Raw genomic sequence first — 20,947 nt, 5'->3', positions numbered from 1 at the left:
CACATTATGTGATTTATGATTTTTAGTTTCATTTAGCTTTATTTTGCCTGAACAACACTAAATTCATTAAGACGTATCCTAAACTGAACTCTGTGGCTATAATAACCAAGCGTGGCTCTTGAGAAGAGATATGAAAACGCCCTTCCTCTCTCTTCTTTGCAGAAGTGGAGTTGGGTACTTAGGGTGAGGTAATATCCTTATCTGAATCATTGGATTCAGTTGATGCTAGTTTTATTGAATTGCTTTTTTTCTGTTTCTTTGTTATTATTTGTTGTTAATTATGATTTTCTGGATGAATGAATAAATTGGAGATTGAAGGTAACATAAAAACAAAACATGTGAGAAAGTTTTCTTGAAGTATTATGTCTCTAATTCAACAGAATAATGCTTTAAGCTTGGGGCATTATTATTTTATTTTAAAATAAAAACAAAATTAGCCCCCCAAATTATGAACAAATTTTTAGAAAGCTATGTTAAATCCTTTGTCTTAACTAATCAAGATAGCACCTGTCTTTTTTTTTTTCCCTTAATGCTTTTAACATTCAGTTTCTGTGGAGGCTTTCTCTTGTTTAGCATCCTGTGTTTCTGCAGTACTTCCAGACACTACTAGGTTAGTTACACTGCTGGCATGCCCAGGTCGATCCAGTTTTTTCTGAATGGACTTGGTAGTCCCAGAATGAGTGTGTAAACTTTTTGACCGGACAGAAGGGAATCCCCAAGTTTGATCTGGTTTCACAGACAATAATGTTTCTGTTGTAGTTGAAGTTCTGCCAATGATAGCTAGAGAACTATGAGAAGCTTTGGAAACTGCTTCTTTAACATCATTTTTATCTTCTTTGTCTGTTAAATGCTCTTTCTGCTCTGCTTGCATTGCAGTTTCAGATACAGTTAAAGGGAAATCTGTACTATGAGATCGTGAAATTTTCCTTTCAACTTGATATTTCCATTCTGTAGTCCACTGTTCAACTGTCATGGGGCACACTTGGTCCATTATTGAACTATAGTTGGTGCTCCAGTTGTTAACTCCACCAGTTAACTTTCTTTCATGCAAAAACACAAAGCTTCTAGACTTCGTAGTTGTCTTTAAAGTTTTATCAGGGTAATAACGTGTTATTTTTGTTTTTTCTAATGGGTAAGAAATAGCTCCTTCTAACTTTGTCCTTTCTACTTTTAACTGAGTATTCTGAAAATCTGATCTGGCCTGTTCATTTATAACATCTGTTTGATTTAAGCCTTGGGAAACAGTTTCATCATTTTTTGAATTTTCCTGCTTTTCATCTTCTGTTGAAATACCAATATTTGGAGCAGGTTTTGGCAAAACATCCTGTACATTGTCTAATGTGATTTTACAGCAATCTTGTGTTGTTGATGTATTTGTGTTGGATATCATACAAAGGCTTCCCTGACGTTCTGGTACCAGATGCGTCCTTGTTTCATGACCATCCTTCTCATCCTTTATACGAAATGAACAAGTTTTTTTATGCAATCCAGGCCCAGGTGACAGAGGAATGACACTATCCTCATAAACTAACTCTTCTCCATTGAAATGATATCGATACATGCTATAACCATCAGAACTGTTGATACTACTTTGTCTAAGGAGAAAAGTTATATCACATTCTGAAGATGCCCTGGATCGTGTTGGTACCAGTTCAGATTTATCAATTCCTGCAAGTTTTTCAAGAGCATTTACCATTCTACTTGATAAGTCTTCTAGCTGAGAGAGTCGAAGGTCTACTGTTTGTAGTGAAGCTTTCATAAAGTGTTCTCTTTCATTTACTTCTTCTAACCTCATTGACATATTTTCAACTCTGTTGAATAGAAAATAACAAATTGAATATATTAAGAGTCTAAAGAAGTAACATAATAATGAGATTTTTAGGCTTTTAAAATCCATGAAAACACTGAATATTTAGTCTCCATAGAAACTTTGTATGTGTGTATGTGTGTTTATGTATAGATATAGATATAAAACTAGCTAGTAATTATTCTAAGGTACAAATATTAAATTGGACAAAAAAAGTACCCGGTTATGACCAGGTCAATCAGTCAATAAACATTAAGTACCTAATAAATACTAGGCATTGTGCTAAGCACTGAGTATGCAAAAAGAGGCAAAAGATAATCCTTACCTTCAAGGAGTTTACAATCTAATAAATTATGTCTGCAATTATCATTTTGATAGCAAAATAGAATGTGACAAAATCTAAATTGCTTTGAAATTCAGTAAGGCGGGGGGAAATGTACTATTAATTAATTAAATTAACATTATGCTTTCTAATAAAATGATAAAACATTAGCTAAGAAATAATTTTCTTTAAATCATTCACTTCTTTGAATAGATCAATATTGACTTAATGAGGTTATATTTTGTAACAACAGGGCATCATAGTGTTTCACTGTTAATTGTTTTTTTCTAGAACCACTGGTGATTGCCTATAGAATTCTAATATTCCATAGAGCATAGCTTAAACATCAGATATAAATCATATGAGGTATATTTAGCTTCTTAATGAGCAAAGGAAGTATCTAGAACAAATTATTTCTATTCTGTTTCTTTCAATCCCAGGAACTACGTCTGCTAAAATCTGAGGTTTTTCAGTGGCTCAGGTTTGAAGCCTTCAGGACAGGTAGAAAAGCTGCATCCAGAAGGGAGCCAAAGTAAATGGTTTGGGAGGGGCAAGGATATGGTATTTAGCTGGAGAACCAGTTCAGAAAGCAGAACTGATAAATATGCAGGTTTAATGTAAAGTGTGAGGGAGAAGACATTATTAGGTGGAAATGAGGTTAACATTTTGGGAACTGAGTATTACAAAGTTCATACTGCATTCATTTTCTTATTCTTCTTAAGCATTTTTATACCTAGCTACCTGAAACTGGATTCACCCTTTAGCTTCTTCCTCTTTATTAGTTGCATTTAGAGATTCTCTGTAGGGCAGTTGGCAATGCTGATTTATAAGAGGGTAGGACTAAACATATTTACATATATAATAATAAGAATATACAAAGAATAGTTTTAGAAGAAGGAGGAGAACTAGGGTAGTATGGTGACTCTGAAACCGAGGGAAGATAAATTATTCCATGAGGTGGAGGTGTTCAACATGTTCAACAGCGTCAAAAGCAACAGAGTTATCAAGGAGTTTGAGTAATGGGAAAAGGTCATAAGATTTGGTGATTAAAGAGTCCCTGGTAATCTTACAGAAAGTAGCTTATCTAGACTGGTTGAAGCAGAAGCCAAATTGCATAGAGTTGAGAGCAATGTGGGTGGTGAGGCAGTGGAGGAATCATGTCTAGACATTTCATCCACAAAGGATAATGGAATCACCAAATTTGGACCCTAAAATTATAGTCCAACATGTACTATAAGCTATAGTACTGAAGCTATAAAAATGACACCAAAGAAAACATAGGTAGACAAAGCAGATTGGTTCAAGTTTATATATAGAGAGAAAACTGTTCTAGAGGTGATACAATTATGAAAGCATAGAGGGATGTAAGTATAAAGTATCTGAAGGGGGGAAGAAAGAAAAGGAATGAAAAAAAATCAAGAATCTTACCATTACTCTCTAAGAGTACTAGATAACGAACTAATTATCAATATATATTCCACTGCCTCCTCCATGTAAATTCTTTATAAAAGTTTAACAACAGAGGTAATTCTGTTGAATGACTCTTTGATAAGAAATATCGAATATGGCTTTAAACAGGAGAATGTATGTTGTCAAAGGTATTTACATTGTGATGGAGGAGATTAGGTGAGGCTTTGTCAAGTCCTTCAGGTGTTCTTGTTTCTGTATGATATTATGCTGATTATATCAAATCCCATAATATTACACATCCTCCTGAAAAAGATCTGTAATCACAGAAGGGAGTTTGGGTTGTCCATCCACATGAAAAAGATTAAGTGGATAAAGAATGTTGCATAGATTTTCACTTGCATTTGGATAAAGACCCTATGGAACTTGTGAAACCGTATGTCTATCTAGAAACAACATACAGAAACAATGAGTTGGGCCCTGAGTGTTAAACAAGAATGATAGCTATCAGGAAATAACTAAGTTCTTCACATGACAGTAAAAAAGCCCATCTTTTAAATGCTAATATTTTGCTGGTGTATCTATATAGTTACACAACATGGAATACCAAAGAATTAACATTTAATTTTCATACAGAAGGTGTGATAAGGCTGAGCAAGCTGCAACATATAACTAACAAGGATTTTGATGTAATCAAAGTACTCTGTCAAGAAGAGAAAGTGGACTGGTAGTGTGGCAAAATTGAGAGATAAGAAATGGATAATTCTTCACTGGTATCCTTATGATGTTAGAAAAAGAAAGACCTCTTTCATGTTATATGCACCATCCCTCCACCCCCACCTCCTGCCACTGCCCATAGCAAATTTTTGAGAACAAATGGATAAGTTGTATAGGGTGGGGAAGGATAGAAAGATTACAAACTACTTCTCTGGAAGAAATAGTAGAATTGATGAATTCACTGATTTCAGTTGAAAGGTTGTTGTGATGTTTGTTAAAAAAAAAAAAAAACCTGGATGACAAACTTCTGACCTAAAGTAAGGGAAAAGGTTTGCTTTTATTAGCACTCTTTTAACTCAAATAGTCCTCTCTCAGTTCTTTTAAACTCTTTATTCCTCCTAAGAAATGTAAAATTTGATATCTTTTTTACCTAATAAAGAAATATTTTCATCCTCTTTTTCTGAGACTGAGAGATATTTGTTTGACTTAACTTTTCCTTTTGTCCTTGAAGTTATTTGTCTTATTTTCTTTTCCAGGATATGGTAGAAATAGCTGTTTCTGACATTATCCACAAATTGAGATGATAGAGGGCACAGGACCTGTGATGGATTGATTTAAGACACACCTCAAGAGAAACTCCTCACCAGAATGATGATATAACCAGGACTTATAAAGCTTTTGGTCACAGATGCCTAGAATACCATCTTCCAAGGTACATAGGCCTGTGATTGGCCAGCAGAGGGAACATCTCTAGTGAGGGTCAGTGAAGAGAGCTAATTCAGATTAGTCAGAAGCTCCAGTGTTCTATACCTGTGTGATCTTGAGCAAGGTACTTTTAACTTCAAGGCCCTTTGTGTCTGGATTGAGGTAAAATAGACATCAGGAGTAGTGATAAATAAATTCAAGAGATCAATAGATTATAAAAATAATGTTATATTAAAGTAACATAATAGAAATTAGTAAGTAACATAATAGAAATTAGTTCATGACAAAGAAATTATGTTATAGGAATCATTCAGAAGTTACAAAGGAGTGCTGTTTAATATGTGAATTAACACAGAGGAGTTAGCAAGGAAAAGTATGTTAGCAATTCACAAGGGGAAAGACAAGTTCCCTAGTGGAATTCACAATTAACCAGAAGGAAGACACCAATGAAGAGATTATGCCATGAGACAGGAGTACACCATTGACTAGCAGGCTAAATCCATAGAGCTCAGCAGACTAACTCTAAAATGAGGTTAGCAAGGGGAAGGGGATTACACCATTGACTAACCCTTAATACCTTTGAAAGAGTTAGCTATAATAAGGAGAAAAAACACCATGAGGCAGTGGTGGGGAGAAGAGATGAGAGGACATGAGAAGATGCCAGGAGGCAGCATGGCAGTCTAACGTTAAAAAGGAATTTGGCAAAGATCTACATTATAGGCAGATGTTTTATACTAGAAATATAACTTCTGAGGTTTGATATCATTGATTGGATGCATAAGATGGGATTTCTAAAGACCTCTACCTGAGATGGGACTGTAATGAAAGTCCATTTAAACAAAACAGCTATTTAGGGACAAAAGGTTCAATTACTGCTGAGATGATCCCAACTGTACCCTCTTGCTTGCCTCAGAAAATATTGTAATCCTATCAGTGCTTCAGAAATTAGCTTTCTCTGCTAATGTCCACTTCAATACCCAGGACCTTAGCAATTGTCACCAATTGACCAATGGCTCATAAATGTAAATTAGAGAAGGTAGAATCAGGAAGATTCATCTTCCTAAATTCAAATATGGTCTCAGAAACTTATTAGCTATGTGATTCTGAGCATATCAGTTAATCCTGTTTGCCTCAGTTCCTCATCTATAAATGATCAGGAGAAGGAAATGGGGAAACATTCCAATATCTTTACCAAATAAAACCCAGGTGGAGTCATAAAGAATCATTCATAAATGAAAACTGACTCAACAATAACAACTATTTTAAAGTGAGAATTCCCCATGCATTGGAACAGAATATTTGAACAGAAAATAAGCTTGCTTTCTCAAAGCTTCTCTCCTCCCATGGAGAAAATCCAATTTATTTTATTATTTGAAAAGTGTGTGTGTATGTGTGTGTGCGTGTGCAGGCATGCGTGCATGAGTGTGGGCGTGAGTGTGGGAATGAGTGAGTGGTGGGGTGGGGAGGTGGGACTCAACTACAAATGAAATTATCGTTTGATTGTAGCTATTTACATAATGATTTAATGATCTGTTTTTTTCAAAGAGATAAATTCTGGTTTAGATGTTAGGTTTTTATATTACTGGCAATGAGTCAGTCAACAAGTATTAATTAAGCAGTTACTATGTGTTAGGCACTATGCTAAAACACTGGGAAGGCAAAAAAAAAAAAAGCAAAAATATTTGTAATGTGTTTTTCTTCTCTGATTTTATCTTGGTGAGAAAAGCCTTTATCAGAGCCACACCTATCTAATTCCTAAAAATTTGAAGGAGATATCCACCAACTATTATGACTATAAGTGGTCTTTCTTCTGAATCATGAGAGTAATTTGAATAGGGTTTTCTTTCCCTTATAAATGTCTTTCTTTCCCTAATAGTTACATTGACTCCACATCCTAAACTTTCCTCATCTAACCTAAGAGTTCTTTTGAGAAAAGCATTAGGGAATTTTTTTCCTAACCACAAAACATATGATTTCCCATGTGGCATTCCTTTAGAACAATTCCTGAGGTCTAGTCTTTCCCACTCTTTTAGATTAAAGGAAACCAGAACAAATGAAAGCTATGCACTTAACAATGAACAATTTCTTTTTTTGAACTTGACTTTAAACTGTACTTATTTTACAACTTAATATCCATCCTCAGCTTTTTGTGTAGATCTCTTGAAATTCTTGGACAGAATACCCCATAGTTGAATCTTACAAAATATGATAAACTATTATTTATACAATCCATAGCAAAGTAATACATAACCATTGCTTTTACTTTCTGGCTTCTTAAAATGATTCAATGATTAGTAGGTTTTCTGGATTTTTTCCATTTAAAAAAGTACATATCATCCATTACAAAGAGCAATTTGAAACTATGTCCAAAAGGCTATAAAACTGCATATCCTTTGATCCAGCAATACTACTGTAAAAATATCCAAAAAAGGGGGGGGGGAAGGGTACATTTGTACAAAAATATTTATAGCAGTTCATTTTGTGATGACTAAGAATTCTAAATCAAAGGGATGCTCATCAACTGGGGGAATGGTTAAATTGTGGTATATAACTATAATGTAATCTTATTGTGCTGTAAGAAATGACAAGCAGGATGATTTCAGAAAAACCTGGAAAGACTTACATGAACTGATACATATTGTATATAGTTAACAGCAATATTGTTCAATGAAGAACTATGAATGACTTGGCTATTTTCAGCAATACAGTGATCCAACACAATCCCAAAGGACTGATGATGAAACATACTATCTGCCTCCAGAGAAAGAAATGATATTAATTGAATACAGATGAAACATATTATTTTTCACTTTCTTTTTTGTATTTTTTAATTTTATTAGTCTTCTTGTATAAAATGACTGATATGGGAATATTTTACATAATAGCACATATATCTGATTTCTTATCATCTCAAGAAGAGAGGGAAGAATAGTATTTAGAAATCAAATCTTTAAAGAAAAAATTTTTTAAAAATTAAAAAGGATATAGTCTTATACCTTATTTAGGTCTGTTAAAATTTAGTTATCACTTAATTTTACTTTTTTTTCTTTTAATCCATGTAAGTGAGAGATGTTAGTTTGGCTTTGCCAACTGAAATGAGTAATCATATTTTAAAAGTTTTTAGAATCAATTTAACATTGTATGTTTGATTTTTTAAAAAAGAACCCAAAGAATAATTTTCTATATTGAATTTTATCATCTTCACCATTAGATTTTTGATGAGTCTTCACAGGTTAAGGACTAAGCAGATTTACAAACTCAATTTTACATAAATCATTTATAATCTATCCCTGGTCAATAAATTTTTTTTATCACCACAATGTAAATGTGGTTATATTGAGATCCTCCTCTATAAGATGTGAAATGAATAGAAATTCTTCATAATCTTTTACCTGTATCTGGACCCACCTTTCTTCCTTGTACTTAGTTTAAATGTTATATGACTAAAGTTTTAAAGTGTTTTAATATTTAAAATGTTATCTTCATTAGAGAATTTTAGTAAAATCTTCCATTTGAATTATATCCAAGTACATTGGTATTTAAGCTATGATAGTGTTTTGCAGTAATTTCCAAAATTATAGGTAAACTAATAATTCAGTATTTCGATTTGTATTTTCACTGTATCAGATGCAAATTCATATTCTCATGAGAGGAATTACTGCATTTTTTTAAGTGTGTGAAGCTGAGAACTCTGGAGTCCTATAGTAACTCTATTATTACAACTTGTTTCATGTACAATGATCTTAAATCACCTGTAAGACATTCTATAAATTATATGGAAACATTTCATTAATGATAAGGCCAAATGTCAACATAAAATAATATAATATATTAGTAAGATAACTAGGTCCAGATGGTACCTGAAGAAATTCATGTTTTAGGATCTCATGACACTGTGTACTTGAGGTTTAAGAATATTTCCACCCTGCAATTATGGACCAGATTTGTAGACAGTAATGTCTTATCCACTATAAAATATATAACCTGGCTATTTTTGTTTCTTTCCATTTCTCATACAGAACTTACCTCTTCAACTCTATAACTAGTTTTCATGTATCCAAAACTAAAGCAAGTAAAAGAAAAACTAGAAAAAATTTTAAGCTTCAGAACCAAGATACATTTTGAATTTCATAATTTCTTCTAATTCCCTTGAAGGAAATTATTATTAAATAGCCAATTGTTAATGTTGGACAGATGCAGAATTCTTTCCCTTCCTCATTTGGAGACTGAGTCAAAGCTTAATTCTCTGAATAGCAAGACCAATGATGGGTTGAAATCTTGGAGTTGTCCCAATTGGGAAACTGGAGAATTTAATATAAGGTGAATTCTGATCAGTTGTGGTCTAATCAGGCTTGGATGGAGGTAGATCCTTTTTCTAAATTACCTAATGCTAAAGTTGATCAAGAAGTAAATAACATAATGAAAGTCAGTTTCCCAGCCCTTCATTAGAATAGGCTCACCTTTCATTGTACTATTCATTCTTCTCAGTAATTGTTAAACAATCAAAGTTGATTACCATCTTCAGGAACAACAACTCTTCAAAGGGTATATAGGCATTAAATGGATTCCATGCAATTTCTTTGGCATTCCAGAATACCACTGATCCTTTTTATTAATTATCCACTAGTATGATTAATAAAATGATTAATTGTCCTGAAATTATATCTCTTGAACTTTTTATATGTCACAGCTTTTTTTAGTTTGCTCATGTTTTTGATATATCATGGGTTGGCAGTTATGCAGACATCACAGATGTCCTGAACGACCAGTGATCTTTTAATATCATCATAATTCAGACTTCTTTGCAAAGAAAAGGCTAAAAATTTTACATGGATTTTCCTGATTGCTTGGGGTGGGGGGTGGGGGGCACCATGCCTGTAATCCTAGAATGTAGAAGTAAGTACTGTATATTAAATCACAATTAAGAGATTCTTCACTCTACTTAATTTGAATTTATTAACAGCTTTTAATACTAAGCATTACAAATTGGTTTTAACCAGTTTTAATCTAAAAATGGTAAATTTTCAATTCCTCTTCTGAGAGGGAACAAAAAAGTTATCTTAATAAATATTAAGATTAATAATATCATTAGTTAATATTAATGAATAAAGAATAATGAATTAATATTAATTCATTGAGAAGGCTGGGGAGAGAGAAATGGCAAAGAGAGAGCATTTCATTTCTTTTGAATGCTTAAATTTCACTATAATATCTGAAATTTATTTCATGCTTTAAAGTTTACAAAAATGATTCCTATTTGACTCTTATAACAACCTGTGAAGTAGATAATACAGGTGCTATTGTTCCCATTTTACAGCTGTGGGAATAGGCTCAGAGAGGTCAGGTATCTGAATGAACATAATCACATGGCTGGAAAATATAAGAAATAAAATTGAAAGGCAATTCTTTGTTAACTCCTAATCCAGTGTTTTGTTCACTAGGCCACTCCATCTGTTATTCATTCACTCATTTAACAATTTATTAAGCATCTATTAGATTCAATACCTAAGCACTGGGGAAGATAGAGATAAATAAAATAGGCTCATTGTCCTTAAGAAGGTTGCATTCTAGAAAATAAATGGATACAATACTAATTTGTATTAGTCAATTGAATGTGTCAAGTCCATAAATAGGAATATAAAATATTATGAGCTCAGATGAAGAAGGAATTGCTTATGAATAAAGGAAATGTCTTCTTTATAGGTGATTCAGTACTTGTCTACTGTTCTCCCTCACTACTATATTTGCAGCTGTTATGTTAGGCAATTTGAATATCTTTAGTCTTTTTCTCATTGTCTCTAAAAATGTCCACAGAGTATCAGCATATATGACAATATCTAACTTCTTCATTCTGTGGCCATAGCTCTATCACTCACATTTTGAACTTGAGAGACTTGCCATTTCCTCACCACAAACTACTCACTTTGTAGTCTTTGTATTCTAAAACCACAGTCACAGAATTAAAACCTGCCCAATCAAGCTATGTAACTTGATCCACTGCCCAAACTGAACTCCATTGTTGCCCATAAAATTGAAGCCATCACTAATACCTTAGAAAGCTTTACTCTTTCAAATTTTGTCAATAACTGTTGTACCTACACATTTATAGCTCCCACAGGCCATATCCATTTATGCTCTCAGGCTGAAAGGTAAAACTGAGTAAAGTCATGAAATCACACTGACATGCTATTATTCATTCCTTGTCAATTCCTAGAATACACCCAACAGCTATTTCAAACCTTCTAAATTTTATTTAAACCCCACTTTCCTCACATGGGCAGTTCTCCTAACATGGAATACCCTTGAGGAGTCTTTTGAGCCAGTTTTACCTAACACAAAGCCTATTTCATCTCCAGCTTCCTTTGGCTGTCTGTATCTTTAAAGCTGGGGAGACTGAATCATTCTTCTCTTTCTGCTGCTTTCTTATCAGTTGTGTGCAGATGATTGACATGGGGACTATGAATTGAACTGGAGAAAAGGGAAGGATCCTCTTCCCCTGCTCCCTCTCTTTTATATTTGCAATCACCTGAGAAATGGGTATAGAGATATTTATTTCTATATGTTTGTCCATCTCAATTTCAGATGCTAGAGATAATCTCTGCAGGATTGAGAGTTCAGGCTATGATGACTCGAGATGGGCCACTATTGAAGCCCAAAGAAGCTAGCATGCTTAGGACTGGAGCCCAAGGTGGAGTTTTTAGACTTTGAACTGAAACTATATTTTGTAGAAAGAGAGCTAAAATATGAACTCTAGCCTCTTCTCTTCCCCAGAGACTGAGATATGCAGAAGGGAGGAAGGTAATGCCTTCTACATGTTGAAGAAGTAAGTTTGTAGGTTTGTAATTATATTGTTTTGAAGAAAATATTTCTGTTTTTACACAGAAAGTTAGTTTGCCATTCAGTAATTAATGGAACTGAGGTAGATGAGACCACCTCCTACATATATGGAGGAACATCATCAATGGGGGGCTAGAGCCAATTGCAAAGAGTCTAGACATCTCTTAATACTTTTAAGGGTACTAGATAACCCTGGAGGAGTGAAATGGTAGCATCTAACCTATGTGGCCTTCCAGGCAATGGGGATCAGGGTGGTCTTGTGTTACACACATTTTCCTGCTTCTCATGTCTGTTTCCTTTCAGCCACTGATTTGGCCATTTTCTGGAGAAGACTAAGACCATGACACATGCATTTCTCTCCTCTCTAAAAATCTTTGTCTGTACAACTTTTCATCTTGCCTTTTTTCAGAGGAGGAAATAGTTTCCCCATGTTAACCATATCCCGATGCCATCATTTTCTCTAAGACATTGCTCCTTAAATTACAGCATCTCTCTCTCTAGGGTCTTTAATTGTTCACTCTATTGGCATCAGCACCATATATACATATGTTATATACATATTGTGCACATATATACATGTATACATAGATGATATACATATATACATTTGTTTTGCTGTTATTTTGAATCATATATACACATATATAAACATTTATACACATGCATATATTAAAACATATATACTATGACAATTCGTGTGATCTTATTTCTCCCTCTAGTTAGCATTCTATATTTCTTTTCCCTGTTAGGGTTTCTTCTGCCAGTTTCCTTCCTTTTTTGTTTTGATCAGGGAGTCAAAACTTAAAAGAAAAACTCCAATGAAAAGGAATGCAATTTTTGTTTTTTCTCAACTTTTTTTCCTTCTTGATCCAATTTTTCTTGTGCAGCAAGATAACTATAAATATATGTGTGTATATATATAGAGAATATAACATATTTTAACATATTTAACATGTACTGGATTACCTGCCATCTAAGGGAGGGGATGGGGAGAAGGTGAAAATATAGAACACAAGATTTTGCAAGGGTCTGTGTAGAAAAATTACGCATGCATAAGTTTTGTAAATAAAAAGCTTTAATTAAAAAATAAGTTTTAAAAAAAGAAAAGGAATGCAAGGCCCCTAAGGAATCAGTTCACACCAAGCCTTCAGTTAGAGTCCCAATCTTTCCAGAGTTAAAGGCCTTGCCACCATGTATAGGTATCAGGGATTATAATATAGCTTCCTTCTTGAAGATATAGAGGATATAATAGAAAATATTTTCCCTTAGAAAATATGAAGATATAGAGAAGAGAGAACAAGAACCATATTGCAGGGTGATGAAAATAAAGTAGATAGCAAAACAAAAGAGTCCATAGTTGTGGACTACTAGAAAGGGACTACTGAGTCATAGGCAAGATAAAGCAAACCAGTAAAAGAGGGACTCAATGAATGTTGTTTTAGCAGAAGACTGCTGACTGGCAGGAAGTCAACATCTAGTTTTAGGCAGAACATAAGTAGGATACTTGGCAGATAAACTGGAGTCAAGAAAGAGTACAGCGACAGGAATGACTTTAAGGAGAAGAGTCAGCCATCTTGCTAAGAGTCAAACTAGAAAGAAAAGCTTAATTTGGTATCCTATCATCACCCTGAAATATGGTTCTTGTTCCCTCCTCTCTGCTTTCTTGAGCTTGGAAGTAATTTACACTATTCACTATCCTTTTCTTCTGTGTTTTGCCTCCCTTGTTTTTCTATGAGGCTTTCTATGTTCTCCTAGTAATACGCCTAAATCTCTGACAAATACTTTTGTCTCCTAATCTTTTCCCTCCCATCACATATATTTGCATATTTCTAAGGTTGAATCTTTGGCTTTACCGTTTTCTTTCTATACTAACTATTGGAGAACTCATTCATTAGGAGTATAGCAAAAAAGAATTTAAAGGTAGAAAATCTGGGTTCAAATCTTAATAGATGACACATAAGGTCCCTTCTAGCTCTAAACCTATGAAGCAATCTCAAAACTTCAAATAGCACTTTTATGCAGATAATTCAAAAATCTGTATCTGATCTTTCCCCTAAGATATGTGGTTCAGCGTTTCCACTGGATATTTTTACTAGTATGTTCCTAGTATCACCTTAATTTAACATGAAATCTAAAAGCTTTCCCTGAACACCCTTAGACTTCCTTGGAACTTCTATAAGATTTGTTATCTGTATCATTCATTTGTCAATTAATTATGCATTACATATAGCTGTTACACTATTACAAAATATTAAGATTTTGTATTGTCAGTTTTTCACACATTTATATTTTATCTCCCCAGTGAAACTATAACCATCTTTGGAGTAAAGATCAGAGTTTTTACTGTTTTGGATCTTCACAGTACATCTTGGGAACCCAACAAACAATCAAGCATTTTTTGCTTTGATTTTTGATTAGTTTTTCTTCATCTTTTTCTTCATTTTGTCTTCTACTCCTTTCTCTCATGTTCTTCCTAATATTCTGAATTGCTCTTTTCTCTTTTTTAAAGTCGAAATTTATTTTAGGAAGGAAGATGTATTTTATGGTCACATCTGGTACAAGAAAGTCACTTTTTTTTTCTTAAAAGTCTCCAAAATCTCATTAAGATCTATGATTTAGGAGAACCATTGGCTTTATTCTATCTGTCTTATTTGAAGCTGCAACAAATGCCAAGTGATTATTAATTGCACATTTTATGGATTTAGCTTGCAACTATAATATCTAGGATGAAAATAAACTGGGTAAGTTTACATCTAGAAGTATATAGGAATGATGCTTATCTTGTATAAATATACATACAGATATATATGTATAGATTATAGTTTTAACTCTCCTGTTTAAAGAAAAATAAGGACAGTTTACCATTGATATTCTTATAGTTTCCCTTCAAATCCCAAGTGAAAAATGTGATTTATTTTGATATGTTCCATTATTGATGAACACTAAACTTGTGCCATTCTAGTCTTTAAAAAAAAGTGTCTAGAATAATGGTTTTTACATAGTAGATACTCACAAAATACTTTTTTTTGATTGATTGATTTCTGAAAGTACTCTGTTCTTTGAAACTTGAATAAGATTGGTTTGTATTCAAGATGGGAAAATCCTTGAAGACTACTTAAAAAGTTTTAATAGCATGATGGGGTAATATCTTTTCTTGCCTGGTTCAGGATGTCTATGTTAAATCCTGTTGTACTTTAGTGGAATGATAACTTAAAATTAAATTGCATTTTAATCTGATTTAGAGATGCTATTTTTGTTATTCTTTCATTCCAAGATTTCTTGCTAAAAGGTAAAACTTTAATGTTGTAAACAATTGAAATTTATGTGCCAGTTACCAAAATGTTGTTGTTCAGTCATGAACAATTCATTTCGTCTTTTTTTGGGAAAAAATACTGAAAAGGTTTGCCTTTCCTTTTCCAGTTCATTTTATAGATGATGAAACTGAGGGTACAGGGTTAAGTGACTTTCTTAGGGTCATACAGCTAATAAGTATCTGAGGCTGAATTTGAATTCTTCCAGCCCTTTATCCAATGCATCACACAGCTGTTCCACCAGACCATGAGCTAAAAACCAAGAATTTAGTTAAGGCAACTAGGTGGCACAGTAGATAGTGCACTGAGCTTAGAATCTTTTCATTTTCATGAGCTCAAATCCAGCCATAGATTACTAGCAGGGTGATCCTGGGTAACTCATTCGTTCCCATTTACCTTAGCTCAAATCCAGCCATAGACACTTACTAGCAGGGTGCTCCTGGCTAACTCATTCATTCCCGTTTACCTTAGTTCATCATCTGTAAAATTAGCTGGAGAAGGAAATGGCAAACTACTTTAGTCTTTTTTTTTTTTTTTGCCAAGAAAACCCTAAATGGGGTCACAGAATCGGACACAACTGACAAATGATTGAATTAAGAATTTGGTTCTTATACAGAAGCAAACAGAGAATTCAGGGTGGAAAGTTTTAACAAATACATAAACTTCCTATGTTGATGAGAAAGAATTATGAATCACTGAAACTTGCTAGCTTGTCCTGTAAAATGACTTTTATGGGTTTGATAAATTGTTGTAAACAATGAGGTAATCAAAGGAAGGAACTGATATATGACAGCACAAATTTCATGGACTCGACTCACAGCCCACACCCTCAGTTTCAAAAGTGTTAATTTGTCCCCAGAAACAAACATGAATAGAAATGAAAGTCGGCAAAATGAGCAACTTACTTAAGTGGTGCCATTTACAGGATCCAAAGACCTAAAGGTAAATTATCAATAAAAACATAGGAAGGTAAGCTATCTCCTTAAATGTAAGAGTCGCTGAAAAATTGATGGGAAAGTTCCACACTGATCCCAAAAGTTAGATAGAGATGACTAGTTTTAACTCATTCCTTAGAAACTTTTATTCTTTAATTTTATTCATTCTCTTTCATCACAGTCACCTTAATATGAAGTTAGTCTTAAACTATAGGGAAGATGTCCATATTTACCCCCAAGTCCACAGAGTAGTGACCTTTTTCTCTTTAGCACTGAAATTCAATTGTGAAAAACAATGAGAAAGAGAAACAAATGGATAGGAATTGCCCTTATCTCTCTTAGGGATCTTAGCCAAAAAAAAAAAAAAAACAGGAAGAAAAAAATCTTCTCTTATAGATATATATAAGCACATTATCATATACTTGCTGAGGAGATGGAAGGCCCTCTCTAGCCAGGTTTAGGCTCTCACCATTTATCTCTGCCATACTCCTGCTAAGAAGGGGTCCCAGCCTCACTTCCAGGCAAGAATTGTGGTACAAAGGGATATAAACACAAAGTGATTTTCTAGCTACATGCTGCCAATGATTAGAAGCAATTTCTCCACTTCTGTCACTGTGACCCCATAGCATCATTTTTAGAATCATCTGTCAAGACAAAAACCTCTTTCTTTGGATCTGGATTCACATTGTCCCCCTACTGATCAAACCTATCCTGCAAAGTTCCTATTTTCCTAATTATTCCACATTGGAAAGGCTTCCAGAAGAGAGCCCCATCCCACTGTTCACCACATGCTTTTTACCCTAGATCTCTTTTTTTTTCCCCTCAAATACTTTCCCTCTTCTGGTGCCCATAGAAGTCTGGCCTTCTTCTGAAGATGCCTCAGTGATCTTGGGTTACATTTCTACTATGTTCTTAATTGTCTTTGTGACTTTGGGGAAGCCTTTGGGCCTGTAAAATAAGGAAGTTGAGCTAGATGGCTTTTAAAGTCTCTTCCATAAATCTAGGCTCTTATGAGCCCAGTATCCTTGCAGTGTTCTGCAGTGCTGGCAAGCAGCTTGCTCCATGATCCAGACTTGGTAGAACAGGCTTAGTAGTCAACTTGATGTTTACTTCCCAGACTCCTCATCCTCACTCAGCACTTTCTCCTTTAAGGTTAATTCCATCAGTCTATATCCCTATCACAAAATACTTGGTGCTGTCACTTTCCTTCCTCTATCAATCATTTCAGTATCTGGCTCATAACTTTTCTCTCCAGCCCATCCCCACTGGTGTCTTTAACATTCATATATTTAGTATTATAATATTTAGACATAGTGCCTTCCCAATCATCAATCTCCTCAACTCTTACAACCCGCCTTGTGAATTCAGCTACTCATGAGTATCAATATCTTTGAGAATTAAGAAGCATTTATATGTTTGGCACCGAGAAGACCAAGAAAAAAAAATGATGCTTGCCTTCAGGAAGCTATAATATCACTCTTTCACCTTTAAAATTCATTTCCCTTTCTGATCATAATTTCTTTTCCACTACTTTACTTTTCTTAAATCTATATTTGTCTTCACTCATCCTCAGGATTCATTCTTTCTTTCCTTATTCTGTAAGAGTCTACAACCCTTTTTCAGGTTTCACATCCCTTACTGTCTTGATCCTCTAAGTAGTCTATTCCACAATATACTTTTCTCCTTTAAATCTCTTGTCAACTAGCCATTTATCATCCTCTTTCCTTACTTTCCCACCTCTATTCCTGAGTTATTGAATATTGTTGAAAGAAGTTGTATGATAATAATGACTGGGTCTACCTCAAATTCATATGCTGTGCCTATGTCCGGTCCTTTCTTATACATGATAAATCTTTTATTCATCTCCAATTTATTATCACATATAGATGTTATACCAGATATTCTCCTTTCTCTCCAGGTCTCCCCCTTTATTTTATTTTATCCCATTTTCATTAAACTGGTGTCCTGCTTTTACTGAGAGAATCTGACTCTTCCACCAGGAGCTCCCTCATCTCCCCTGTGGCTTATTTAAAAACATATCTTCATTTTTTCTTGGCCTTCATTGCTCCATCTCAAAAAAATAAAAATAGCTCTTTCCCTTGTAAGGCCAACCCTTCTGTTCATGTTCTTTATCTTATAATCTCTCATCTCCTTTGGAAGCCTGCCTTATCAATCAGTCTCATTTCATCCTTCTTGCTTATCTTCTAGCTTTCTTCATCTAAAAACTGCTATCCCACTGTACATAAATATAACCAACTATTCCCAGATCCTTTAAAAACTATATACAGATAAATTAATGAATAAACAAATGAATGAATGGACAAGCAAATAAATAAAACAAAAACCTTTACATGATTCTACCATCTATCTCCTATATTTTTCTTTCCTTTTACTGCTAATCTTCTAGGAAGCATGATTCACTCTTTTTTCTTCCACTCAATACCTTGCAAAGTGATTTTCCTCTTCTTCCCTTTGCAATAATCTTTTCTAATAATAAAGGTCTTTTTATTTTATTAAATATAAATGACTTTTATTAGTTCTCATCCTCATTTACCTGTTTGTAGTTTATATTGTTGACCACACCCTCTACAAGAATATTCTCTTTTCTCTATTTTGCTTCTATCACAATGCTTACCCAGGTTTTCTTCCTAGTTGTCTGACAATTTTATTAGTCTCTTTTCCTGATCTTTTGGGTCTTACATGTCAATATCCTTTGAGCTCAAGACAATCTTCTCTCTTTTAATTTTCTTTCATTGGTTCCCAAATCTAATTTCTCTGAATTCTGGAACTACATTTCCCACATCTAGGTAATTTTTAGTGAATACTTTATTCCTAAAACTCATCATACTTAAAACTGAACTCAATATGTCTTCCCTAATCTTAGCTCCTTTCAAACTCATCCCTCTTCCATGCTTCCATAATTTTTGTTAAGAGAATCACCATCATTTGCCAAGATTCTTTCACCAAACTCTGTGCACCATTGTGTATTACCACTCACTATCCACTAAAATTTGACTCATATAATTGAGAGTTGAGTGTATTTTAAATATACTTTGAACTCTTGAATGATAGCTATTTACAATTTTCTTTGAAAAAAAAGCAAGCTATGCTGTCATTAAATCTGATTTGTTTTACAAACTACTGTTAATTTGAAGTTGTCCCATGGATTGAGAATGGCAAACAAATTAAGCCTAAAAGTTTGAATAAATACTATTTCAAAATAATATTAAATGATGCTTTGTGATTCACTCATAACTAAATTTAAGAAACAGTTCCAAAATAGAAAACAAAAAAAAATAAATAAATAGGAATTCTTTCATTCCACACCTTTCAGATGTAACTCGGATCCTCTCATCATTGGATGACTGCTGCTCATCCTCTTTTTCTTGAAAGTATTCTTCCACACATTGTTCCTCAAATTCATGCAGCTTCTTAAGTTCTTCATCATTTAGAAATAATTCTGTTTTTTTGGAAATTTTAAGATAGGTTTTTTAAAAAAAAATTATAATAGTAAACATAGATTGACCCTTCTGTGGTGTTTTTTTTTAAATTAGAATTATTTTAGAGTCAATTCAAATTTGCTGGAGAGAATTCTTGTCTACTTTCAGAACTTTTAACTTTTATTTAATTCAATTTCTTATTTAATTTGTTTTGTATAGGTGCTTCTTCTGACTGTGAATTTTCCCCAGTTTCCAGTCCCTTCTAATAGGAGACTTTATATGTAATAACAGTAACTTATACCTACAACCAAGTAGATAATTTGAAAGAAAAATCCATAAAATTCATTAATAAGGAAAAAATAAGGAAAATAAATACAAATACAAATCAAAGGGAAAACAAATATGCACTTTACAGATGATATCAATTGTGTGTCTTCTTCAGCTATTTTTGTGGAGCAAAGATAATGAATTCTTTAAAAGTCTTCTAAGAGGAGTATTAGATTTAGAGAGAAAATTGTTTTAAAATTAAATTAAAATTAAATAAAATTATATTTAAGTTAATTTTTCCTCAGTGACTTCCCTCTTTATTTTCATTAGGTAGCTTGAGATACATATTTTAACACCCTAAACTTAGATAAACATAAAATGAATAGGATTATAAAAAGAATAGTAGTTGGACTAGGAAGCCTAAAGACAATGATGTTTTATTTTTATGAATTTAAATAATTTAACATTTCTTTGAGCATACTAAATTAGAACATTCTTTGTTTAATAGCCAAAGAGTATGAATTTGCCTAATTGGAGGAAAACTACAACAAAGTATGGATTTAGACTGAATCTTTTACATACTTAATCCCCGATCCCGTTCATCTTGGTCCCCTTTGCTCTTTTTTCTACATCTGCCACTGAGGCGCATGATGATTATGTAGAGGTGGCTCAAGATGATCATAGGTGGAGGTAAGACTGGCCTGTCATGAAATGTCATGATCAGCTGATATCTCTGAAATTTCCAAACTTGATTGGATATTGACTTTACTTCAAAGAAGGTATTACTAAGGAAAGAAAAAAGAGACATAGACACGACAGATGGGGAGGAGAGAAAGAAGGAAGAGAAAGAGAGGGAGGGGGAGGGAGAGAGGGAGGGAGATTGCTTACTGTTGAACTGTGAACTGCATTCCTCTTTGTTATTTTGGGGCCTATTTTATGAACTATATAAAATTTAGTTAAATAAAAAAAAAGCCAGAGTGTGAAATCAGATAGGCATTTATTTGATGATTCCTGAGTAATATGTACCAGTTCACATGACTTGCTTTAGTTGATCTAAAAATTTCAGAAAACATTTGAGTACTATTTTATGCAAAATAGAAAACTGCAGTATCTATGAAGGATTTTTACATGTGTATATGTCCAAATCACCTAAATCCTTACGTTGATGCTTATTTAGCAGCACTGCAAAATTGAAGACC

General features: G+C 33.6%; 1 protein-coding gene across 1 annotated transcript in view; it reads right to left on the bottom strand.

Annotated features, from left to right (window-relative positions):
- Positions 1 to 438: 438 nt before the first annotated feature.
- Positions 439 to 20,947, bottom strand: part of TRPM1 (transient receptor potential cation channel subfamily M member 1) — a gene marked incomplete at its 5' end in the record, with an annotated part of 88,562 nt that continues 68,053 nt past the window's right edge. Inside the window, 3 exon segments of the mRNA XM_031949349.1 lie at positions 439 to 1,811; positions 19,369 to 19,501; positions 20,331 to 20,533. Coding sequence (XP_031805209.1) covers positions 536 to 1,811; positions 19,369 to 19,501; positions 20,331 to 20,533 — 1,612 coding nt within the window.

The sequence above is a fragment of the Sarcophilus harrisii genome, chromosome 2 (genome assembly GCF_902635505.1).
Source record: "Sarcophilus harrisii chromosome 2, mSarHar1.11, whole genome shotgun sequence".
In the NCBI taxonomy this organism is placed as follows: domain Eukaryota; kingdom Metazoa; phylum Chordata; class Mammalia; order Dasyuromorphia; family Dasyuridae; genus Sarcophilus; species Sarcophilus harrisii.
This window is presented reverse-complemented; position numbering and strand designations above follow the sequence as displayed.